This window comes from Ranitomeya variabilis, chromosome 2 (genome assembly GCF_051348905.1).
Source record: "Ranitomeya variabilis isolate aRanVar5 chromosome 2, aRanVar5.hap1, whole genome shotgun sequence".
Taxonomy (NCBI): domain Eukaryota; kingdom Metazoa; phylum Chordata; class Amphibia; order Anura; family Dendrobatidae; genus Ranitomeya; species Ranitomeya variabilis.
Window position 1 is genome coordinate 910005641 of NC_135233.1, and position 25578 is coordinate 910031218.

The window sequence follows — 25578 nt, forward strand, 5'->3', positions numbered from 1 at the left end:
CCCTAGTCTTACCCCTAATTCCAACCCTAACCCTAAGGCTATGTGCTCACGTTGCGGATTTGTGTGGATTTTTCCGCAGTTTTTGAAAAATCTGCAGGTAAAACGCACTGCGCTTTACCTGCTGATTTACCGCGGATTTACAGTGTTTTTTGTGTGGATTTCACCTGCGGATTCCTATTATGGAGCAGGTGTAAAACGCTGCGGAATTGCACAAAGAATTGACATGCTGCGGAAAATACAACGCAGCGTTTCCGCGCTGTATTTTCCGCACCATGGGCACAGCGGATTTGGTTTTCCATAGGTTTACGTGGTACTGTAAACGTGATGGAAAACTGATACGAATCCGCAGCGACCAATCCGCACCGTGTGCACATAGCCTAATTCTAGCCCTAATTCTAACCCTAGCCCTAAGTGCAACCCTAGCCCTAAGTGCAACCCTAGCCCTAAGTGCAACCCTAGCCCTAAGTGCAACCCTAGCCCTAAGTGCAACCCTAGCCCTAAGTGCAACCCTAGCCCTAAGTGCAACCCTAGCCCTAAGTGCAACCCTAGCCCTAAGTGCAACCCTAGCCCTAAGTGCAACCCTAGCCCTAAGTGCAACCCTAGCCCTAAGTGCAACCCTAGCCCTAAGTGCAACCCTAGCCCTAAGTGCAACCCTAAGTGCAACCCTAGCCCTAAGTGCAACCCTAAGTGCAACCCTAAGTGCAACCCTAGCCCTAAGTGGAACCCTAAGTGCAACCCTAAGTGCAACCCTAGCCCTAAGTGCAACCCTAAGTGCAACCCTAGCCCTAAGTGCAACCCTAAGTGCAACCCTAGCCCTAAGTGCAACCCTAGCCCTAAGTGCAACCCTAGCCCTAAGTGCAACCCTAGCCCTAAGTGCAACCCTAGCCCTAAGTGCAACCCTAGCCCTAAGTGCAACCCTAGCCCTAAGTGCAACCCTAGCCCTAAGTGCAACCCTAGCCCTAAGTGCAACCCTAGCCCTAAGTGCAACCCTAGCCCTAAGTGCAACCCTAGCCCTAAGTGCAACCCTAGCCCTAAGTGCAACCCTAAGTGCAACCCTAGCCCTAAGTGCAACCCTAAGTGCAACCCTAAGTGCAACCCTAGCCCTAAGTGGAACCCTAAGTGCAACCCTAAGTGCAACCCTAGCCCTAAGTGCAACCCTAAGTGCAACCCTAGCCCTAAGTGCAACCCTAAGTGCAACCCTAGCCCTAAGTGCAACCCTAGCCCTAAGTGCAACCCTAAGTGCAACCCTAAGTGCAACCCTAAGTGCAACCCTAAGTGCAACCCTAAGTGCAACCCTAGCCCTAAGTGCAACCCTAAGTGCAACCCTAGCCCTAAGTGCAACCCTAAGTGCAACCCTAGCCCTAAGTGCAACCCTAAGTGCAACCCTAGCCCTAAGTGCAACCCTAAGTGCAACCCTAGCCCTAAGTGCAACCCTAAGTGCAACCCTAGCCCTAAGTGGAACCCTAAGTGCAACCCTAAGTGCAACCCTAGCCCTAAGTGCAGCCCTAAGTGCAACCCTAGCCCTAAGTGCAGCCCTAGCCCTAAGTGCAGCCCTAGCCCTAAGTGCAACCCTAGCCCTAAGTGCAACCCTAGCCCTAAGTGCAACCCTAGCCCTAAGTGCAACCCTAGCCCTAAGTGCAACCCTAGCCCTAAGTGCAACCCTAGCCCTAAGTGCAACCCTAGCCCTAAGTGCAACCCTAGCCCTAAGTGCAACCCTAGCCCTAAGTGCAACCCTAGCCCTAAGTGCAACCCTAGCCCTAAGTGCAACCCTAGCCCTAAGTGCAACCCTAGCCCTAAGTGCAACCCTAGCCCTAAGTGCAACCCTAGCCCTAAGTGCAACCCTAGCCCTAAGTGCAACCCTAGCCCTAAGTGCAACCCTAGCCCTAAGTGCAACCCTAGCCCTAAGTGCAACCCTAGCCCTAAGTGCAACCCTAGCCCTAAGTGCAACCCTAGCCCTAAGTGCAACCCTAGCCCTAAGTGCAACCCTAGCCCTAAGTGCAACCCTAGCCCTAAGTGCAACCCTAGCCCTAAGTGCAACCCTAGCCCTAAGTGCAACCCTAGCCCTAAGTGCAACCCTAGCCCTAAGTGCAACCCTAGCCCTAAGTGCAACCCTAGCCCTAAGTGCAACCCTAGCCCTAAGTGCAACCCTAGCCCTAAGTGCAACCCTAGCCCTAAGTGCAACCCTAGCCCTAAGTGCAACCCTAGCCCTAAGTGCAACCCTAGCCCTAAGTGCAACCCTAGCCCTAAGTGCAACCCTAGCCCTAAGTGCAACCCTAGCCCTAAGTGCAACCCTAGCCCTAAGTGCAACCCTAGCCCTAAGTGCAACCCTAGCCCTAAGTGCAACCCTAGCCCTAAGTGCAACCCTAGCCCTAAGTGCAACCCTAGCCCTAAGTGCAACCCTAGCCCTAAGTGCAACCCTAGCCCTAAGTGCAACCCTAGCCCTAAGTGCAACCCTAGCCCTAAGTGCAACCCTAGCCCTAAGTGCAACCCTAGCCCTAAGTGCAACCCTAGCCCTAACCGCAACCCTAGCCCTAAGTGCAACCCTAGCCCTAACCCTACCCCTAATGGAAAAACAATAAAAATAATTATATTTTCTATATTTTATTATGGGGGTGATAAAGGGGGGGGATTTATTTACTATTTTTTTTATTTTGATCGCTGTGAACTTATCACAGCGACCAAAATGTGCAGGAACGAATCTGCCGGCTGGCAGATTCGGCGGGCGCACTGCGCATGCGCCCGCCATTTTCCAAGATGGCGGCGCCCATGAAGAAGACGGCCGGACACCGGGAGGGACATCGGAGCTAGGTAAGTATGGGGGGGTGGGCTTGGAACACGGGGGGGGGGGAAAATCGGAGGACCTGGGGAGCGGACAGGAGGACCGGGGGAGCCGACAGGAGGGAGGAGGGGAGCGGAACGGAGATCGGGGCAAAAAGGACGACTGGGGAGGTGATCGGTGGGGTGGGGGCAGATCGGGGTCTCCAGCCATGGCAGATGCTATTGCAGCATCGGCCATGGCTGGATTGTAATATTTCACCATTTTCATAGGTGAAATATTACAAATCGCTCTGATTGGCAGTTTCAGTTTCAACGGCCAATCAGAGCGATCGTAGCCACGGGGGGGTGAAGCCACCCCCCCTGGGCTGAAGTACCACTCCCCCTGTCTCTGCAGATCGGGTAAAATGGGAGTTAACCCCTTCACCCGATCTGCAGGGACGCGATCATTCTGTGACACAGCATATGCGTCACAGGTCGGATTGGCACCGACTTTCATGACGCACAAAATATATACATGTATGGGGGCACCACAGATATATAGTTTTGGGATCCAACCTAGGCCTTAGAATATGAAGATACAAAGAAAAAAGAAAGCAGCAAAGGCCATAAAGAAAATGGGGATCACCAAACAGCAGGAATGTATACAAAAAATCACATTATTTTATTAAGGTATAACACAGGAAAAACAATTTAAAAACATTTAAAAACAGTACATGCCCAGAATAGGGCCACATGCCTGAAAACAAAATACAAGGGGAACAATATATAAATAGGTGTACACCTGGTCCTAAGAATCCTATATGGACAGCATATTGATGAGAAAATATGGTATGAAAAACACCCACATGGGCATAGTGGGAACCATAGATGGAAGCGTGGTGCTATAGAGGTATATATATAAATACATGCAAACCCAGCAAGTCACAAAAGGACGAATAATAAAACCTCAAAGATAGTAACAATGGAAGGTATGCCGGTAGTATTTAAAAGCACAACAATATATACATAGGTAGAACCCACAAACATATATATATGCATCAATAAATAAATAGTCCTATTTCCAAGATGGTACACATGGACCAAGATTCAACCATCATTATTATCACACAGCTTACGCAAGCTGACATGAACACCGAGTCTATCACTCTAAGTGATCAAGCTGCCCATATACAGACCAGGCGAAAAAGTGGCACACCAAACAATCCCCCAAAAACAAAAAGGATCAAATAGTCCTCAGATAACCACAAGCATGTAACAAAGTGAAAACCCTTTCATGACGCATACGCTGTGTCACAGGTCGGGAAGGGGTTAATGAACATGCTGCGTTTTTCGTTTCGCGGAAAAAAAAATGCATCATGTGCACAAAACTTGCGGAATTCATTCTAAATGATGGAATGCATATTGTATGCTGTTTTTTTTGCGGTTTTATAGCGTTTTTAATCGGGAAAAACCGCGAAAAAAACGCGAAAAATCAGCAAAGTGTGCACACAGCCTAAGGGCACCTCGTGTATGTGGTGCTACCTCTTACCACTCTTGTATTTTACCTTTATATTTATTACTAGATGTTGACCCGATTCTAACGCCTCGGGTATTCTAGAATATGTATAGTAGTATATAGCACAGGCCCCGCAGCACATAGCCCAGCCCCGCAGCACATAGCCCAGCCCCGCAGCACATAGCCCAGCTCACGTAGTATATTGCACAGCTCACGTAGTATACTGCACAGCTCACGTAGTATACTGCACAGCTCACGTAGTATACTGCACAGCCACGTAGTATATTGCACAGGCCACGTAGTATATTGCACAGGCCACGCAGTATATTGCACAGGCCACGCAGTAAATAACACAGCCCATAAGTATATTGCACAGCCACATAGTATATAGCACAGAGACGTAGTATATAGCACAGAGACGTAGTATATAGCACAGAGACGTAGTATATAGCACAGAGACGTAGTATATAGCACAGAGACGTAGTATATAGCACAGAGACGTAGTATATAGCACAGAGACGTAGTATATAGCACAGAGACGTAGTATATAGCACAGAGACGTAGTATATAGCACAGAGACGTAGTATATAGCACAGAGACGTAGTATATAGCACAGAGACGTAGTATATAGCACAGAGACGTAGTATATAGCACAGAGACGTAGTATATAGCACAGAGACGTAGTATATACCACAGGCACGTAGTATATAGCACAGAGACGTAGTATATAGCACAGGCACGTAGTATATAGCACAGGCCACGCAGTATATAACAGTCCATGCAGTACACTGTGTTCCAAATTATTACGCACAAAGAGTTTAGGAGTGATAAGGTTAGAATTTTTTTGTCATTTAAACTCATTGATGGTGATGTGTGTCAGGGCTCTTTATATCACTGAAAGCAATTGCAGATACCTGTGCAAATTAGTTTGGCAGGTGTGTCCAAATAAAGGCAAGACTACTTAAGAAGGATGTTCCACATTATTAAGCAGCCTACATTTTTTGCCAAAATGGGAAAGAAAAAGGATGTGTCGGCTGCTGAGAAGCAACAAATTGTGGAGTATTTAGGTCAAGGCATGACTACAATCAACATTGCCAAGACACTTCATCGTGATCATCGCACAATCAAGAAGTATGTAGCTGATTCCCAGCACACACGTGTGCGTGCTGATAAGGAAAAATTGAGGACTCTTTCCAACAGGCAATTGCGTAAGGTTAAAAGAGCAGCTGCAAAAATGCCTTGTCATAGCAGCAGACAAGTTTTTGAAGCTCCTGGTGCCTCCAACGTCCTCAGAACAACAAGATGCAGGGTCCTTCAGAGGTGCGAAGCCATCCTGTCGACCACCTCTATCCACTGCACACAAGCAGAAACGGCTCCAGTGGGCCAAACGATACATGAAGACTGACTTCCAAACTGTTTTGTTCACCGATGAGTGCCGTGCAATGCTCAATGGTCCAGATGGATGGAGTGGAGGATGGCTGGTTGATGGACACCCCATGAAAACACGGCTAAGGCGCCAACAAGGAGGAGGTGGAGTAATGTTTTAGGCTGGAATCATGGGGAGAGAGATTGTCAGCCCCTTTATGATTCCTGAAGGGGTAAAGATGAACTCCATAATCTATGTGGAGTTTCTAAAACAACACTTCCTGCCATGGTTCAAGAGGAAGAACCATGCTTTCCGCAGCAAGATCATTTTCATGCATGATAATGCACCGTCTCATGCTGCAAAAAACACATCTGCATCTCTGGCTGCTATGGGCATAAAAGAGGACAAACTTATGGTGTGGCCACCATCTTCCCCTGACCTCAACCCCATTGAGAACCTCTGGAGCATCATCAAAAAGAGTGTCTATGATGGTGGGAGGCAGTTCACACCTAAGCAACAGCTCTGGGAGGGGATTCTGTCCACATGCAAAACAATTGAAGCAGAAACCATCCAAAAACTGACAAATTCAATGGACGAGAGTTCAGAAGCTTCTTTCGAACAAGGGGTCCTATGTGCAAGTGTAACATCACCTAGAATAAAGTTTTCACTTGAAAACTGTTTGATTTCATTTTGTAATAAGCTGATAATGCTTATAACTTCACAATTGACCATTTGTTTGTTCAAAATAAAATAAAAAAGGTTGAAAACTCTGCTGTGCATAATAATTTGGAACATGCATTTTGAGTGTTTATTTTTTTAAAAAAGATACTGTTTTCATAGGCAGTTTGTTCCAAAACATTCCAATTATACTAGAATAGTAGATGACTGGAAAATAACAATGACTGCAATTCAGGTAGGTAATTTAGAGAAAATATGAGGAAATATTATTTGCATCATAATTTGGAACACAGTGTATATAACACAGCCCACGTAGTATACAGCAATGTGGGCACCATATCCCTATTATAAAAAGAATTAAAATAAAAAATAGTTATATACTCACTTTCCGGCGGCCCCCGGATCCAGCCCAGGCATTTAGCGATGCTCCTCGCGATGCTCCAGTCCCAAGAATGCATTGCGGCAATAACACGTGATGATGTAGCGGTCTAGCGAGACCGCTACATCAATATCTCGCGAGACCGCTATGCCATCTCCGGTCATTGCCGCAATGGATTCTTGGGACCGGAGCGTCGCGAGGAGCGGGAAAGGCGCCGGAAGGTGAGAATAATGATTTTTTTTTTTTTTATTATTTTTAACATTAGATCTTTTTACTATTGATGCTGCATAGGCAGCATCAATAGTAAAAAGTTGGTCACACAGGGTTAATAAGCAGCGTTAACAGACTGCGTTACACCGCGTTATGCCGCGGTGTATCGCAGTCCGTTTAACGAACTGCTAAACCGCTATGGGGGCACTGACTGGGGAGTAGGGAGGGGGCACTGACTGGAGGGGAGTAGGGAAGGGCGAAATCACGGCCGGACTGTGCACGTCACTAATTGGTCACGGCCGGGACCAATCAGCGACGCGGGATTTCCGTTACAAACAGACGGAAGTACCCCTTAGACAATTATACATATAGATACCAACTTTCCTTGTTGATGACGTTTGGCTTTTTTTCTTTGGTCTTCACAATTCTTCCGAATGGTCCACCATTCATCTACCCAGCAGATGTATATCACTCACTCCATAGGAGAGCCAATAGATCACCTCCTATAGAGGGATATATATCTATTGCTGCGTTCAGTATTGCCCCACAGAAAAACATGGCTGTCTGATAAACATCAGAAGCACTCGGCCATGTTATACGCTAGTGTGACCCCGGCCTTAGAGGCCAGTGATGGGGCTTGGTGGGCAGAAGAAATGCAACTTGGTACTTATAGGTGCCATGTTAAGAAAAAACAGGCGAAAAGAGAAATGTGCTCACATCACTTCTGAGGCTGTCGCAGATATGGGCCAAGATGAGCTGATAGAAGGCTGCCGTTTGTGGTTTTTCTAATTAAAATTTGCACAGTTTCTGCATTGTATCGGCTCATGATTTATCCCCATTACACTTTCCTTGCACAGGTATTTTTCTTTACAGCTTTAACTAGGATTTGTGAAAAGAGCAAAACATTGCCTAATTCCATTGCTTCAACACATCAGGTTTCTGCTAAAGAAGTAGTCACTGAGGTACCATATGGCGGCACACGGAACACTAATGGAAGTGTAATGGAATATGGAGGCACATGGAACACTAATGGAAGATGGTGGCACACGGAAACTACTGGAAGTGTAATGGAATATGGCGGCACACGGAACACTAATGGAAGTGTAATGGAATATGGCAGCACACAGTTCACTAATGGAAGTGTAATGGAATATGGCAGCACACGGAACACTACTTGAAGTGTAATGGAATGTGGCGGCACACGGGACACTAATGGAAGTGTAATGGAATATGGCGGCACACGGAACACTAATGGAAGTGTAATGGAATATGGCGGCACACAGGACAGTAATGGAAGTGTAATGGAATATGGCGGCACACGGAACACTACTGGAAGTGTAATGGAATATGGCGGCACACGGAACACTACTGGAAGTGTAATGGAATATGGCGGCACACAGGACACTAATGGAAGTGTAATGGAATATGGCGGCACACGGAACACTACTGGAAGTGTAATGGAATATGGCGGCACACAGGACACTAATGGAAGTGTAATGGAATATGGCAGCACACAGGACACTAATGGAAGTGTAATGGAATATGGCAGCACACGGAACACTACTGGAAGTGTAATGGAATATGCCGGCACACGGAACACTACTGGAAGTGTAATGGAATATGGCGGCACACGGAACACTACTGGAAGTGTAATGGAATATGGCGGCACACGGAACACTACTGGAAGTGTAATGGAATATGGCGGCACACGAAACACTAATGGAAGTGTAATGGAATATGGCGGCACACGGGACACTAATGGAAGTGTAATGGAATATGGCGGCACACAGAACACTAATGGAAGTGTTATGGAATATGGCGGCACACGAAACACTAATGGAAGTGTAATGGAATATGGCGGCACACAGGACAGTAATGGAAGTGTAATGGAATATGGCAGCACACGGAACACTACTGGAAGTGTAATGGAATATGCCGGCACACGGAACACTACTGGAAGTGTAATGGAATATGGCGGCACACGGAACACTACTGGAAGTGTAATGGAATATGGCGGCACACGAAACACTAATGGAAGTGTAATGGAATATGGCGGCACACGAAACACTAATGGAAGTGTAATGGAATATGGCGGCACACGGAACACTAATGAAAGTGTAATGGAATATGGCGGCACACAGAACACTAATGGAAGTGTAATGGAATATGGCGGCACACGGAACACTACTGGAAGTGTAATGGAATATGGCGGCACACGGAACACTACTGGAAGTGTAATGGAATATGGCGGCACACGAAACACTAATGGAAGTGTTATGGAATATGGCGGCACACGGAAACTACTGGAAGTGTAATGGAATATGCCGGCACACGAAACACTAATGGAAGTGTAATGGAATATGGCGGCACACAGGACAGTAATGGAAGTGTAATGGAATATGGCGGCACACGGAACACTACTGGAAGTGTAATGGAATATGGCGGCACACGGAACACTACTGGAAGTGTAATGGAATATGGCGGCACACAGGACACTAATGGAAGTGTAATGGAATATGGCGGCACACGGAACACTACTGGAAGTGTAATGGAATATGGCGGCACACAGGACACTAATGGAAGTGTAATGGAATATGGCAGCACACGGGACACTAATGGAAGTGTAATGGAATATGGCAGCACACGGAACACTACTGGAAGTGTAATGGAATATGCCGGCACACGGAACACTACTGGAAGTGTAATGGAATATGGCGGCACACGGAACACTACTGGAAGTGTAATGGAATATGGCGGCACACGGAACACTACTGGAAGTGTAATGGAATATGGCGGCACACGAAACACTAATGGAAGTGTAATGGAATATGGCGGCACACGGGACACTAATGGAAGTGTAATGGAATATGGCGGCACACAGAACACTAATGGAAGTGTTATGGAATATGGCGGCACACGAAACACTAATGGAAGTGTAATGGAATATGGCGGCACACAGGACACTAATGGAAGTGTAATGGAATATGGCGGCACACAGGACAGTAATGGAAGTGTAATGGAATATGGCAGCACACGGAACACTACTGGAAGTGTAATGGAATATGCCGGCACACGGAACACTACTGGAAGTGTAATGGAATATGGCGGCACACGGAACACTACTGGAAGTGTAATGGAATATGGCGGCACACGAAACACTAATGGAAGTGTAATGGAATATGGCGGCACACGAAACACTAATGGAAGTGTAATGGAATATGGCGGCACACGGAACACTAATGAAAGTGTAATGGAATATGGCGGCACACAGAACACTAATGGAAGTGTAATGGAATATGGCGGCACACGGAACACTACTGGAAGTGTAATGGAATATGGCGGCACACGGAACACTACTGGAAGTGTAATGGAATATGGCGGCACACGAAACACTAATGGAAGTGTTATGGAATATGGCGGCACACGGAAACTACTGGAAGTGTAATGGAATATGCCGGCACACGAAACACTAATGGAAGTGTAATGGAATATGGCGGCACACGGAACACTAATGGAAGTGTTCCCCACAATTGGTTGATCTCACAGGGTGGCCTGCTCCTGGCAATGAGAAGCGAGTCATCACGTAGGGCACATCAAGCCTGTATATGTAAACCATGGACACTGTTGGCGCTTCAGAGTGATGCGCAATTATGTACTTTCCACTGTGACAATAGTTGGTTTTCACTGTATTGATTTCTTATCCGTTTCATACAGCCCCCTTCATGGTATATTCATCAGATGATTGACAGGGTGCCCAATAATTGGGGTCTCTACCAACCTTGACGACAAGGTGATAATTTTCTATGCAGATAATGAACGCAGCACTGACCAATGGCAGGATGATGTGTGGATCTGCTGCAGCAGTTGAATGTGACTCTCACTCTTTTCTAGTTGTAGCGTTTGCAGGCTCTCGAGACATTGCAGTTGGGAAACATAAGATGTGGAATGTCACCTTTTTGACAATACACTTGTACTACAAGTTCTAACATTTTCAGACCATCCCACCCTAACTTCCTACAAATGCTAAATAGCGGTACATAGTGGCAGGGCGCATGTATGCTATTCATGGCGTTGTCTGGTGGCCATTTATCACCATGATCTCATACAGTACCGTGGAGAAAAACATTGTGTTTTAGACGACGCGAGTAGCGAGGTAATGATTCCTATGCCTACTACATTGAACATAGAGGTATAACCTGAGGTCCCCCCAGAAGTATACCAGCCACAATGCTGATGTCTACTTACGGTATGTGATGGCAGTCAGCAGGCCTAGGTGTCACGTCTATTGTGCTCCCCTATAGTTATGCCCCTGAGGGGAGTTATCACATGCTTCTTACCGTAGCGTTTACTATGAAATACAGCATAGAAAGTAAGAGCAATACCAGTGCTGTACAAGGGCTGATTGGTTACTCAGCTGCTATAAATACAAAACTCACAGAACTTTAAATTATTACATCCATTGTTGTAGTCATATATACAATACATGTCAAATTACTCAGATAGTGACTGGGCATCCCCCACGGCGCCGCTGCCCCAGGGTTTTCCTCCCAACAGAGTTACCGGCGCCGCTGACCCAGGGCTCTCCCTCCCGGTGGAGTTACCGGCGCCGCTGACCCAGGGCTCTCCCTCCCGGTGGAGTTACCGGCGCCGCTGACCCAGGGCTCTCCCTCCCGGTGGAGTTACCGGCGCCGCTGACCCAGGGCTCTCCCTCCCGGTGGAGTTACCGGCGCCGCTGACCCAGGGCTCTCCCTCCCGGTGGAGTTACCGGCGCCGCTGACCCAGGGCTCTCCCTCCCGGTGGAGTTACCGGCGCCGCTGACCCAGGGCTCTCCCTCCCGGTGGAGTTACCGGCGCCGCTGACCCAGGGCTCTCCCTCCCGGTGGAGTTACCGGCGCCGCTGACCCAGGGCTCTCCCTCCCGGTGGAGTTACCGGCGCCGCTGACCCAGGGCTCTCCCTCCCGGTGGAGTTACCGGCGCCGCTGACCCAGGGCTCTCCCTCCCGGTGGAGTTACCGGCGCCGCTGACCCAGGGCTCTCCCTCCCGGTGGAGTTACCGGCGCCGCTGACCCAGGGCTCTCCCTCCCGGTGGAGTTACCGGCGCCGCTGACCCAGGGCTCTCCCTCCCGGTGGAGTTACCGGCGCCGCTGACCCAGGGCTCTCCCTCCCGGTGGAGTTACCGGCGCCGCTGACCCAGGGTTCTCCCTCCCGGTGGAGTTACCGGCGCCACTGACCCAGGGTTCTCCCTCCCGGCGGAGTTACCGGCACCGCTGACCCAGAGTTCTCCCCCCCCCAGAACCGCTAGTGCTGCTGCCCCGGATTCCCCCCGCAGAGCCCAAAATTCCATTTAGCATGAATCAGTGCAACAAGTGGTAGCATGAACCAAAACTATGTGTAACCACATGGGTGTCTGCCCAGAATCCACCTATGATGCCATACCATGATACTGGTGCCAGTGACCCTGGGCGAGGAGTCCGTGGACCACTGAGGGTACCCAGGAGAAGCCCACCCCAGGCGGAGACACTGCCCCGCACTACTCACCCTTTGAAATACGCCTTGACCCGGACTTGGTGGGAGTTCTCGGCGGGCTGGGACATGGTGCTGTCCCTCTGTGTCGGCATGTCCTCCAGTGGTGCAGCTCTCAGCGCCCGCTGTGCCCCTCACTGACAGACTGACACCCGGCGGCACCGTGCGCTCCTCGGCCCTCGCTCCCACCTTACTGCTGTTCCCTGTCCCGACTCCTAGAACAGCCGGGAAGACCGTACCAACCAGCACACATCCGGGGGAGGGCCTGCCCGGCCCTGCACACAGCCTCAGTGTGGGGATAGGTGGGAGAGGCGGTGACTCTGCACAGCACCCCTCCGCTCAGCCCTGTGAGCACACGGGGCCCGCCCGGCGTCTACTCAGCGGATGTTACGTCCCGGCTGTAGCCGGTTCAGCTGCAGGTCACAGCGTGTGCGGAGGACGGGCGTCCCTGGGCACGGCGGCTCACTGCGGCAGATCTGTGCAGACCATGCAGTGTGTAAGCGTTAGGATGAGACAAAAATCTATGTTAGGGCTTGTTTCCACATGCGAGAATCACGTCCGTGTCTCGCATGTAGAAACCAAGCTCTGGTGTCTGCACTCCGGAGCAGAGCGTGCGGCCGCATAGGAACACATGGAGCCGCACAGCTCCGCTCCTGAGTGCAGACACCAGAGCTTGGTTTCTACATGCGAGACACGGACGTGATTCTCGCATGTGGAAACAAGCCCCTGCATCAATCGCGTCACCCCTGCAGCCAATCACAGGCGAGATCGGCGCAGGGTCTCCCATAGTTCGCCTGACGTACTGAGTGGTGCCTGAAAGTCCAAGGCTTCTGGGAGTGGGAGGAATACATTTTATTCCTGCAGGCAGAGGGGCTCTCAGTGCGGGGGCCAGGCAGCTTTAGAGCACAATTAACCCCTTCATGACCGTGGGATTTTCCATTTTTCCGTGTTCGTTTATCGCTCCCCTCCTTCCCAGAGCCATAACTTTTTTATTTTTCTGTCAATATGGCCATGTGAGGGCTTATTTTTTGCGAAACGAGTTGTACATTTGAACGACATCATTGGTTTTACCATGTCGTGTACTAGAAAACGGGAAAAAAATTCCAAGTGCGGTGAAATTGCAAAAAAGTGCAATCCCTTGCGTGGTTTTTGTTTGGCTTTTTTGCTGGGTTCGCTAAATCTGACCAGCCATTTTCATTCTCCAGGTAATTACGAGTTCATAGACACCAAACATGTCTAGGTTCCTTTTTATCTGAGGCTGCCGTCGCACTAGCAGTATTTGGTCAGTATTTTACATCAGTATGTGTAAGGGTACCGTCACACAGTACCATTTTCATCGCTACGACGGCACGATCCGTGACGTCGCAGCGTCGTATGATTATCGCTCCAGCGTCGTAGACTGCGGTCACACTTTGCAATCACGGCGCTGGAGCGATGCCGAAGTCCCCGGGTAACCAGGGTAAACATCGGGTTACTAAGCGCAGGGCCGCGCTTAGTAACCCGATGTTTACCCTGGTTACCAGCGTAAACGTAAAAAAAACAAACAGTACATACTTACATTCCGGTGTCTGTCCCCCGGCGTTCTGCTTCTCTGCACTGTGCACAGCGGCCGGAAAGCAGAGCGGTGACGTCACCGCTGTGCACGCTTTCCGGCCGGCAGGCGCTCACAGTGCAGAGAAGCTGAGACGCCGGAGGACAGACACCGGAATGTAAGTATGTACTGTTTGTTTTTTTTACGTTTACGCTGGTAACCAGGGTAAACATCGGGTTACTAAGCGCGGCCCTGCGCTTAGTTACCCGATGTTTACCCTGGTTACAAGCGAACACATCGCTGGATCGCTGTCACACACAACGATCCAGCGATGTCAGCGGGTGATCAAGCGACGAAAGAAAGTTCCAAACGATCTGCTACGACGTACGATTCTCAGCAGGATCCCTGATCGCTGCTGCGTGTCAGACACAGCGATATCGTATGGATATCGCTAGAACGTCACGAATCGTACCGTCGTAGCGATGAAAATGGCACTGTGTGACGGTACCCTAAGCCAAAACCAGGAGGGGAACAAATAGAGGAAAAGTATAATAGAAACATATGCACCACTTCTGCATTTATCACCCACTCATGGTTTTGGCTTACAAATACTGATGTAAAATACTGACCAAATGCTGCTAGTATGACGGCAGCCTAAGGCCATGTTCACACTTTGCGGTTTTTACCGCGGAACTGCCTCGATTTTGATGCTGCGGGTCCGCAGCAGTTTCCATAGCGTTTCCATTTACATGTAAACCCTATGGAAACCGCAAACCGCTGTGCAAATGCTGCGGGAAAAACCGCGCAGAAACGCAGCGGTTTAAAACCCGCAGCATGTCACTTCTTTGTGCAGAATCGCTGCGATTCTGCACCCATAGGAATGCATTGAACCGCTTACTTCCCGCATGGGGCTGTGCCCACGTTGCGGGAAGTAAGCGGCTAATGTGCGGGTGGTACCCGGGGTGGAGGAGAGGAGACTCTCCTCCAGGCCCTGGGAACCATATTTGGGGTAAAAAAAAAAGAATAAAAATAAAAAATCATGTTATACTCACCTCTCAGCGCTGCACGCGGCCGGCCGGTCAGAGTTGCTGTGCGAACAGGACCTGCGGTGACGTCACGGTCACATGACCGTGATGACGCCGCGGTCACATGACCGTGACGTCACGAAGGGTCCTTCTCGCACATCATCTTTGGAACCGGACCACCGGGTGCAGCGCTGAGGAGATCCGGACATCGGAGGGTGAGTATAACCAATTTTTATTATTTTTAACATTACTATTGATGCTGCATATTGCTGCATATGCAGCATCAATAGTATAGGCGGAAACCGCGGAACAAACCGCGATGAATCTGCAGGGATAACCGCAGCGGTTTTGCCCTGCAGATTTATCAAATCCGCTGCGGGAGAACCCGCAGAGGGACGCCGCAAAGTGTGAACATGGCCTTAGGCTTCTTTCACACTTGCGTCGTTTGGTTGAATGAAAAACTGCATCTGCTGCCCACGTTGTGCCGAAATTTCACAACATCCGTCGGTACGTCGAGCCGACGCTTCGTGCCGGCCCCGTACTGACGGAAGTGTGAAAGAAGTCTAAGTGGTCAAAAAAAATTCCCAACTTTGCTATAAAAAAAAAAAATTGCGCCATCTTCCGATACTCGTAGCGTCTCCATTTTTCATGATCTGGGGTCGGGTGAGGGCTTATTTTCTGCGTGCTGAGCTGACGTTTTTAGTGATACCATTTCGGTGCAGATACCTTCTTTTGATCGTCCATTATTGCATTTTAATGCAATGTTGCGGCGACCAAAAAAACTTAATTTGGGAGTTTCTAATTTTTTTCTCTCTACGCCGTTTAGCGATCAGGTTAATGCTTTTTTTTATTGATAGATCGGGTGATTCTGAATGTGGCGATACCAAATATGTGTATATTTGTTTTTTTTATTGTTTTATTTTAAATGGGGCGAAAGGGGGGTGATTTAAACTTTTATATATTTTTTATTTATTTCATATTTTTTTTAAACATTTTTTTTTTACTTTTGCCATGCTTCAATAGCCTCCATGGCAGGCTAGAAGCTGGCATAGCCTGATCAGCTCTGCCACATAGCAGCGATCATCAGATCGCTCCTACGTAGCTGAATTACAGGCTTGCTATGAACGCCGACCACAGGAAGCGCTCACAGCAAGCCGGCATCAGCAACCATAGAGGTCTCCTTGAGACCTATGGTTACTATCCTGACGCATCGCTGACCCCCAATCATGTGATGGGGTCGGCAATGCGGTAGTTAAATGCCGCTGTGAGCGTTTAACAGTGGCATTTAACTAGTTAATAGCGGCGGGTGGATTGCGATTCCACTCGCTCTTGCGCGCACATGTCAGCTGTTCAAAACACCGCTGGAGCCCAAATCAAAGCAGGGGTTCTGACCTCGGACGTACTATCCCGTCCAAGGTCAGAAAGGGGTTAAAGTAGTGGACAACTTCAAAATGTTTGGCCCTAATAAAATAAAAAAGCTTATACTATACTCCCCTCCCGTTCCAGCGGTGTCGGCACTTGCTCTCCCCGATCCCCGTTTGGTTGTTGTGACATGTGACCCCGGCGCCCAATCAGCGATGGTGTCACTGACTCCGCCTTCAGACAAATTGAACGAAGAGGAAGTCCGGGCTGCAGCTGATCTCTGACTTCGGGTATGTTTCCACGTTTAGGACATGCAGCGTCCAGATGTTACAGCATAGTGGATTTCATCAAATCCCGTCTCCACTATGCATTAAAAGACGCATGCGGCAGACCCGCGGAAACGGACATGTGGCGCGTCTTTTAAGAACGCAGCATGTCCTTACAATGCTGAAACAACGCATTAACAATGCAGGTGACCTGCCAGTGACCTCAGGTGCAGATTTGGTCAGGATTTTACCTGCGTAAAATCCTGACCAAATCCTGATGCAATCCTGAACGTGGACACATACCCTTCCTCTTCATGTTCGATTTGTCTGAAGGCGGGGACAGTGACGCTAGCGCTGATTGGGAACTTGGGTCACATGTCACGGGAGCCCTGGGACCGTGAGTGCTGACACCGCGGGAATGCCGCAAGCATGGGAGGTAAGTACAGGTTTTTTAATTTATTGGGGCCAAGTGTGGGGTATAAGAGAACGTTGTCCAAGTACTGTACAACTTCTGTAAACTCGGATCAGTCTTATATATACAGGAAAACAACGTTTGGGGACACAACAGGTTCCCTTTAAAAATGGGTGTTGTTAGCTATGGAAACAGCCAGAATCATGCACTGCAACTTTTTCTTGAAAGGGAACCTGTCAGCAGGATTGTGCACAGTAACCTACACCGTGTCAAGTCGGCGCCGTTATACTGATTACAATGATGCCTGGGTTGATGAAATCCATCTTGTGGTTGTTTAATCTTTATTTTCAGTTTTGAGTTAATGATATTCTTGTGCCCTGGGGCGGCCTGTGGGGGGTCTTTGTGGTGCTCTAACTAGATATTCATAATGCAGACTGTCACTGTTCCCTCACTGACCTGCCCCCATAGTTTACATAATGAATATTGTATGTATATATATATATATATATATATATATATATATATCTTAGAAAAAAATCTATACCCTTCTGCGTGGCGGTGGCGCCTGCGCTGCAGCATGATTGTATATATATAATGTGTATGTAATCTTTTTCTTTCATGTTATCCATAAATTCCTAATAAAATCAGTTTGAAAAGGGCACCGGCCGTTCCTGTGTAGTAACAGCTATCAGCGGTCCGATACCTGCTACTACACAGGCGGTGCCATCTTGGAAGAGTAAATAATTTTTTTTCTCTAGCAAGATGGCACCGCCGACAGATTTCGTTAACCAAGGTATGATTTTAATCAGTATTCCGGCGCCGACCTGACACCGCCTGTAGGTTACTGTGCACAATCCTGCTGACAGGTTCCCTTTAAAGTACGTTCTATTGATCACATAATTCGGACCCTAGAGGTGGAGACTGGAAACGTACCCTCGCACAACGCAAGATTTTTTTAATTTATTCAATAGACGAACAGGGACTCAATGAGTGTCTCACTTTTGTGCCCTTCCTTAGAGGAACCTGCCTCCACTGTTTGTTTTTTTTTTTGTTATATTCCTCCCCTTATTTGAATTTTCTTCTAATAGTTTTTAATGGAGTTGTTTGTTAGGTCCCTTTTACATATCAGTTTTTCGCCGTCAGGCTCTATCCGGCGAATTTAAAAAAAAAAACGGATCCGTCGAATGATGCCACCAGATCTGTTTTTTTTCTCATAGACTTGTATTAGCAAAGGATTGCGAAGGATGGCCTCATGTTTCATCCGTCGTTCACCGGATCCGTAGAAAATTATTTGTCCAGCAATAACCGGACAGTGCTAGAATGGAAGCCTATGGGCACCGGATCAGTCAGATGACGGAATCCGGCGCCGGATTCCATTTTTTTAACTGCGCATGCTCAGATACAATTGGCGAGCCCACGATTAGGAAAGATGTATTTAACCCCTTCACCTCTAAGGGTGGTTTGCACGTTAATGGCTAGGCCAATTTTTACAATTCTGACCAATGTCCCTTTATGAGGTTATAACTCTGGAACGCTTCAACGGATCATGGTGATTCTGACAATGTTTTCTCGTGACATATTGTACTTCATGATAGTGATAAAATTTATTTGATTGTACCTGCGTTTATTTGTGAAAAAAATGGAAATTTGGTGAAAATTTTTAAAATTTCACAATTTTCCAACTTTGAATTTTTATGCAATTAAATCACAGTGATATGTCACACAAAATACTTAATAAGTAACATTTCCCACATGTCTACTTTACATCAGCACAAATTTGGAACCAAAAATTTTTTTTGTTAGGGAGTTATAAGGGTTAAAAGTTGACCAGCAATTTCTCATTTTTACAACACCATTTTTTTTAGGGACCACATCTCATTTGAAGTCATTTTGAGGGGTCTATATGATAGAAAATACCCAAGTGTGACACCATTCTAAAAACTTCACCCCTCAAGGTGCTCAAAACCACATTCAAGAAGTTTATTAACCCTTCAGGTGTTTCACAGGAATTTTTGGAATGTTTAAATAAAAATGAACATTTAACTTTTTTTCACAAAAAATTTACTTCAGCTCCAATTTGTTTTATTTTAACAAGGGTAACAGGAAAAAATGGACCCTAAAAGATGTTGTAGAATTTGTCCTGAGTACGCCAATACCCCATATGTGGGGGTAAACCACTGTTTGGGCGCATGACAGAGCTCGGAAGCAAAGGAGCGCCATTTGACTTTTCGATGCAAAATTGACTGGAATTGAGATGGGACGCCATGTTGCGTTTGGAGAGCCCCTGATGTGCCTAAACATTGAAACCCCCCACAAGTGACACCATTTTGGAAAGTAGACCCCTAAGGAATTTATCTAGAGGTGTGGTGAGCACTTTGACCCACCAAGTGCTTCACAGAAGTTTATAATGCAGAACCGTAAAAATAAAAAATCATATTTTTTCACAAAAATGATCTTTTCGCCCCCAATTTTTTATTTTCCCAAGGGTAAGAGAAGAAGTTGGACCCCAAAAGTTGTTGTACAATTTGTCTTGAGTACGCTGATACCCCATATGTGGGGGTAAACCACTGTTTGGGCGCATGGCAGAGCTCGGAAGGGAAGGAGCGCCGTTTGACTTTTCACTGCAAAATTGACAGGAATTGAGATGGGACTCCATGTTGCGTTTGGAGAGCCCCTGATGTGCCTAAACATTGAAACCCCCCGACAAGTGACACCATTTTGGAAAGTAGACCCCCTAAGGAACTTATCTAGAGGTGTGGTGAGCACTTTGACCCACCAAGTGCTTCACAGAAGTTTATAATGCAGAGCCGTAAAAATTAAACCAAAATTTTTTCCCACAAAAATTATTTTTTAGCCCCCAGTTTTGTATTTTCCCAAGGATAACAGGAGAAATTGGACCCCAAAAGTTGTTATCCAATTTGTCCTGAGTACACTAAAACCCCATATGTGGGGGGAACCACTGTTTGGGCGCACGTCGGAGCTCGGAAGAGAATTAGTGACGTTTTGCAATGCAGACTTTGATGGAATGGTCTGGGGGCGTCATGTTGTGTTTGCAGAGCCCCTAATGTGCCTAAACAGTAGAAACCCCCCACAAGTGACCCAATATTGGAAACTAGACCCCCCAAGGAACTTATCTAGTTGTGTTGTGAGAACTTTGAATCCCCAAGTGTTTCACTACAGTTTATAACGCAGAGCTGTGAAAATAAAAATTTCCCCCCCAAAATTATTTTTTAGCCCGCAGTTTTGTATTTTCCCAAGGGTAACAGGAGAAATTGGACCCCAAAAGTTGTTGTCCAATGTGTCCTTGTCTTGAGGGCTCGGAAAGGAAGGAGCACCATTTGGAATGCAAACTTAGATGGAATGGTCTGCAGGCGTCACATTGCGTTTGCAGAGCCCCTAATGTACCTAAACAGTAGAAACCCCCCACAAGTGACACCATTTTCCAAAGTAGACCCCCTAAGGAACTCATCTAGATGTGTTGTGAGAGCTTTGAACCCCCAAGTGTTTCACTACAGTTTATAACGCAGAGCCGTGCAAATAAAAAATATTTTTTTTCCACACACATTATTTTTTAGCCCCCAGTTTTGTATTTTCCCAAGGGTAACAGGAGAAATTGGACCCCAAAAGTTGTTCTCCAATGTGTCCTGAGTACGCTGATACCCCATATGTTGGGGTAAACCCCTGTTTGGGCGCACGGGAGAGCTCGGAAGGGAAGGAGCACTGTTTTACTTTTTCAACGCAGAATTGGCTGGAATTGAGATCGGACGCCATGTCGCGTTTGGAGAGCCCCTGATGTGCCTAATCAGTGGAAACCCCCCAATTATAACTGAAATCCTAATCCAAACACACCCCTAACCCTAATCCCAACGGTAACCCTAACCACACCTCTAACCCAGACACACCCCTAACCCTAATCCCAACCCTATTCCCAACCGTAAATGTAGTCCAAACCCTAACTTTAGCCCCAACCCTTACCCTAACTTTAGCCCCAACCCTAACTGTAGCCTTAACCCTAGCCCCAACCCTAGCCCTAACACTAGCCCTAACCCTAACGGGAAAATGGAAATAAATACATTTTTTAAATTTTTCCCTAACTAAGCGGGTGATGAAGGGGGGTTTGATTTACTTTTATAGCGGGTTTTTTAGCGGATTTTTATGATTGGCAGCCGTCACACACTGAAAGACGCTTTTTATTGCAAAAAATATTTTTTGTGTTACCACATTTTGAGAGCTATAATTTTTCCATATTTGAGTCCACAGAGTCATGTGAGGTCTTATTTTTAGCGGGACGAGTTGACGTTTTTATTGGTAATATGTTCGGGCATGGGAGATTTTTTGATCGCTTTTTATTCTGATTTTTGTGAGGCAGAATGACCAAAAACAAGCTATTCATGAATTTCTTTTGGGGGAGGCGTTTATACCGTTCCGCGTTTGGTAAAATTGATAAAGCAGTTTTATTCTTCGGGTCAGTACGATTACAGCGATATCTCATTTATATCATTTTTTTATGTTTTGGCGCTTTTATACGATAAAAAATTTCATAGAAAAAATAATTATTTTTGCATCGCTTTATTCTGAGGACTATAACTTTTTTATTTTTTCGCTGATGATGCTGTATGGCGGCTCTTTTTTTGCGGGACGATGACTTTTTCAGCGGTACCATGGTTATTTATATCCTTTTTTTGATCGCGTGTTATTCCACTTTTCGTTTGGCGGTATGAGAATAAAGCGTTGTTTTTTGCCTCGTTTTTTTTTTTTTTTACGGTGTTCATTGGAGGGGTTAACTAGTGATATAGTTTTATAGGTGGCGATACTAAATATGTGTACTTTTATTGTTTAATTTTTTTTTTATTTAGATAAAGAAATGTATTTATGGGAATAATATATACAGTGCCTACAAGTAGTATTCAACCCCTGCAGATTTAGCAGGTTTACACATTTGGAATTAACTTGGCATTGTGATATTTGGACTGTAGATCAGCCTGGAAGTGTGAAATGCACTGCAGCAAAAAAGAATGTTATTTCTTTGTTTATTTTTTTTTTAAATTGGGAAAAGTTTTTTCAGAGGGTCATTTATTATTCAACCCCTCAACCCACCAGAATTCTGTTTGGTTCCCCTAAAGTATTAAGAAGTAGTTCAGGCACAAAGAACAATGAGCTTCACATGTTTGGATTAATTATCTCTTTTTCCAGCCTTTTCTGACTATTTAAGACCCTCCCCAAACTTGTGAACAGCACTCAAACATGGTCAACATGGGAAAGAAAAAGGAGCATTCCAAGGCCATCAGAGACAAGATCGTGGAGGGTCACAAGGCTGGCAAGGGGTACAAAACCCTTTCCAAGGAGTTGGGCCTACCTGTCTCCACTGTTGGGAGCATCATCCGGAAGTGGAAGGCTTATGGAACTACTGTTAGCCTTCCACGGCCTGGACAGCCTTTGAAAGTTTCCTCCCGTGCCGAGGCCAGGCTTGTCCGAAGAGTCAAGGCTAACCCAAGGACAACAAGGAAGGAGCTCCGGGAAGATCTCATGGCAGTGGGGACATTGGTTTCAGTCAATACCATAAGTAACGTACTCCACCGCAATGGTCTCCGTTCCAGACGAGCCCGTAAGGTACCTTTATTTTCAAAGCGTCATGTCAAGGCTCGTCTACAGTTTGCTCATGATCACTTGGAGGACTCTGAGACTCTGACTGGTTCAAGGTTCTCTGGTCTGATGAGACCAAGATCGAGATCTTTGGTGCCAACCACACACGTGACGTTTGGAGACTGGATGACACTGCATACGACCACAAGAATACCATCCCTACAGTCAAGCATGGTGGTGGCAGCATCATGCTGTGGGGCTGTTTCTCAGCCAAGGGGCCTGGCCATCTGGTCCGCATCCATGGGAAGATGGATAGCACGGCCTACCTGGAGATTTTGGCCAAGAACCTCCGCTCCTCCATCAAGGATCTTAAGATGGGTCGTCATTTCATCTTCCAACAAGACAACGACCCAAAGCACACAGCCAAGAAAACCAAGGCCTGGTTCAAGAGGCAAAAAATCAAGGTGTTGCAGTGGCCTAGTCAGTCTCCTGACCTTAACCCAATTGAAAACTTGTGGAAGGAGCTCAAGATTAAAGTCCACATGAGACACCCAAAGAACCTAGATAACTTGGAGAAGATCTGCATGGAGGAGTGGGCCAAGATAACTCCAGAGACCTGTGCCGGCCTGATCAGGTCTTATAAAAGACGATTATTAGCTGTAATTGCAAACAAAGGTTATTCCACAAAATATTAAACCTAGGGGTTGAATAATAATTGACCCACACTTTTATGTTTAAAATTTATAAAAATTTAACTGAGCAACAAAACTTTTTGGTTTGTAAGATTTATGCATCTGTTAATAAATCCTGCTCTTGTTTGAAGTTTGAAGGCTCTAACTTATTTGCATCTTATTAAACTTGCTAAATCTGCAGGGGGTTGAATACTACTTTTAGGCACTGTATATATATATTTTTTTAATTTAGGAATATTTTTTTTCTTTTTTTTTTTACACATGTGGAAATTTTTTTTTTCTTTTTTACTTTGTCCCGGGGGTGACATCACAGATCGCTGATCTGACAGTTTGCACAGCACTCTGTCAGATCGGCGATCTGACTTACAGTGCTGTAGGCTTACCAAGCGCTTGCTCTGAGCAGGCACTTGGTAAGCCACCTCTCTCCCTGCAGGACCCGGATGCCGCGGCCATTTTGGATCCAGGCCTGCTGCAGGGAGGAGAGGTAAGAGACCCTCGCAGCAACGCGATCACATCGCGTTGCTCCGGGGGTCTCAGGGAAGCCCGCAGGGAGCCCCCTCCCTGCGCGATGCTTCCCTGTACCGCCGGCACACCGCGATCATGTTTGATCGTGGTGTGCCGGGGGTTAATGTGCAAGCTCCTGGCACATAGTGTCGGATGTCAGCTGCGATAGGCAGCTGACACCCAGCCACGATCGGCCGCGCTCCCCCCGTGAGCGCGGCCGATCGCGCTGGACGTACTATTCCGTCCTTGGGAATTAGGGCCCACCCCACATGGACGGAATAGTACGTCCAATGGCAGAAAGGGGTTAAGGCCTGCTAATAGGGCTTCAATCATCCATTTACCAGCCAGCAATCAATCAAGACACAGACCTGCCACCAGAGCTAAAACCTGCCGCAGCGTACCAGGCCAGCAACAAGCCACAGCATGTCTTCTTGTGGGAGTTCTCCCCCGCGTCGTCAGCGCTGTGAGGTAAATAAATGTTTATATATGTACAGTATATATACAGGGTGGTCCACAAGTAGGTGGACAGAAAATAACATTTATTTTGATTTATTATTATTTATTTTGAATTTTTATTCTGTTGAACCAGAGAATTATGTGACACAAAATAGTTAATAAATAACATTTCCCACATGTCTACTTTACATCAGCACAATTTTGGAAACACATTTTTTTTTGTTAGGAAGTTAGAAGGGTTAAAAGTTGACCAGCGATTTCTCATTTTTACAACAAAATTTACAAAACCATTTTTTTTAGGGACCACCTCACATTTGAAGTCAGTTTGAGAGGTCTATGTGGCAGAAAATACCCAAAAGTGACACCATTCTAAAAACTGCAGCCCTTAGGGTATGTGCACACGCTGTGGATTTTGCTGCGGATCCGCAACGTTTCCGCAGCTGTGGGTCCGCAGCAGTTTCCCATGAGTTTACATTACAATGTAAACCTATGGGAAACAGAAAACGCTGTGCACATGCTGCGGAAAAAAACGCTCGGAAACGCAGCGGTTTACATTCTGCAGCATGTCACTTCATTCTGCGGATTCTGCAGCAGCTTTACACCTGCTCCAATAGAAAACCGCAGAAAAACTGCGGTAAATTCGCAATAAATCTGCAGCAAAAACGCAGCGTTTTTGCTGCAGATTTATCAATTCCGCTGCAGAAAAATCCGCAGAGGACCATTATACGTGTGCACATAGCCTAAAGGAGCTCAAAACCACATTCAAGAAGTTTATTAACCCTTCAGGTGTTTCACAGCAGCAGAAGCAACATGGAAGAAAAAAAATTTAACTTTTTAGTCACAAAAATGATCTTTTAGCAACATTTTTTTTATTTTCCCAAGGGTAAAAGGAGAAAGTGGACCCCAAAAGTTGTTATCCAATTTGTCCTGAGTACACTAAAACCCCATATGTGGGGGGGAACCACTGTTTGGGCGCACGTCGGAGCTCGGAAGAGAATTAGTGACGTTTTGCAATGCAGACTTTGATGGAATGGTCTGGGGGCGTCATGTTGTGTTTGCAAGGCCCCTGATGTACCTAAACAGTAGAAACCCCCCACAAGTGACCCCATTTTGGAAACTAGACCCCCCAAGAAACTTATCTAGATGTGTGGTGAGAACTTTGAACCCCAAAAACCATGTTTGATAAATCTCCCCCTTCACAATCCTATTACACATACTGTCCACCTACTTTTTAACTACCCTGTATATAGTAAACAAAAAGGAAACGGCACAAAAAGATGTAAAAAAAAAAAAAAAAAAAGGACTTTAATGCCCTGTGGC

The 25578-nt window shown here is 46.7% G+C and overlaps 1 protein-coding gene across 1 annotated transcript in view; it reads right to left on the bottom strand.

The window, feature by feature from the left end:
• The window catches only part of PRKCI (protein kinase C iota), a 114982-nt gene extending 102047 nt beyond the window's left edge, over nt 1–12935 (bottom strand). The window contains exon 1 of the mRNA XM_077290563.1: nt 12443–12935. Within this exon, the coding sequence (XP_077146678.1) occupies nt 12443–12522 (80 nt within the window). The 5' untranslated portion in view covers nt 12523–12935. The remainder of the gene's footprint in view (nt 1–12442) is intronic.
• Nucleotides 12936–25578: the final 12643 nt, after the last annotated feature.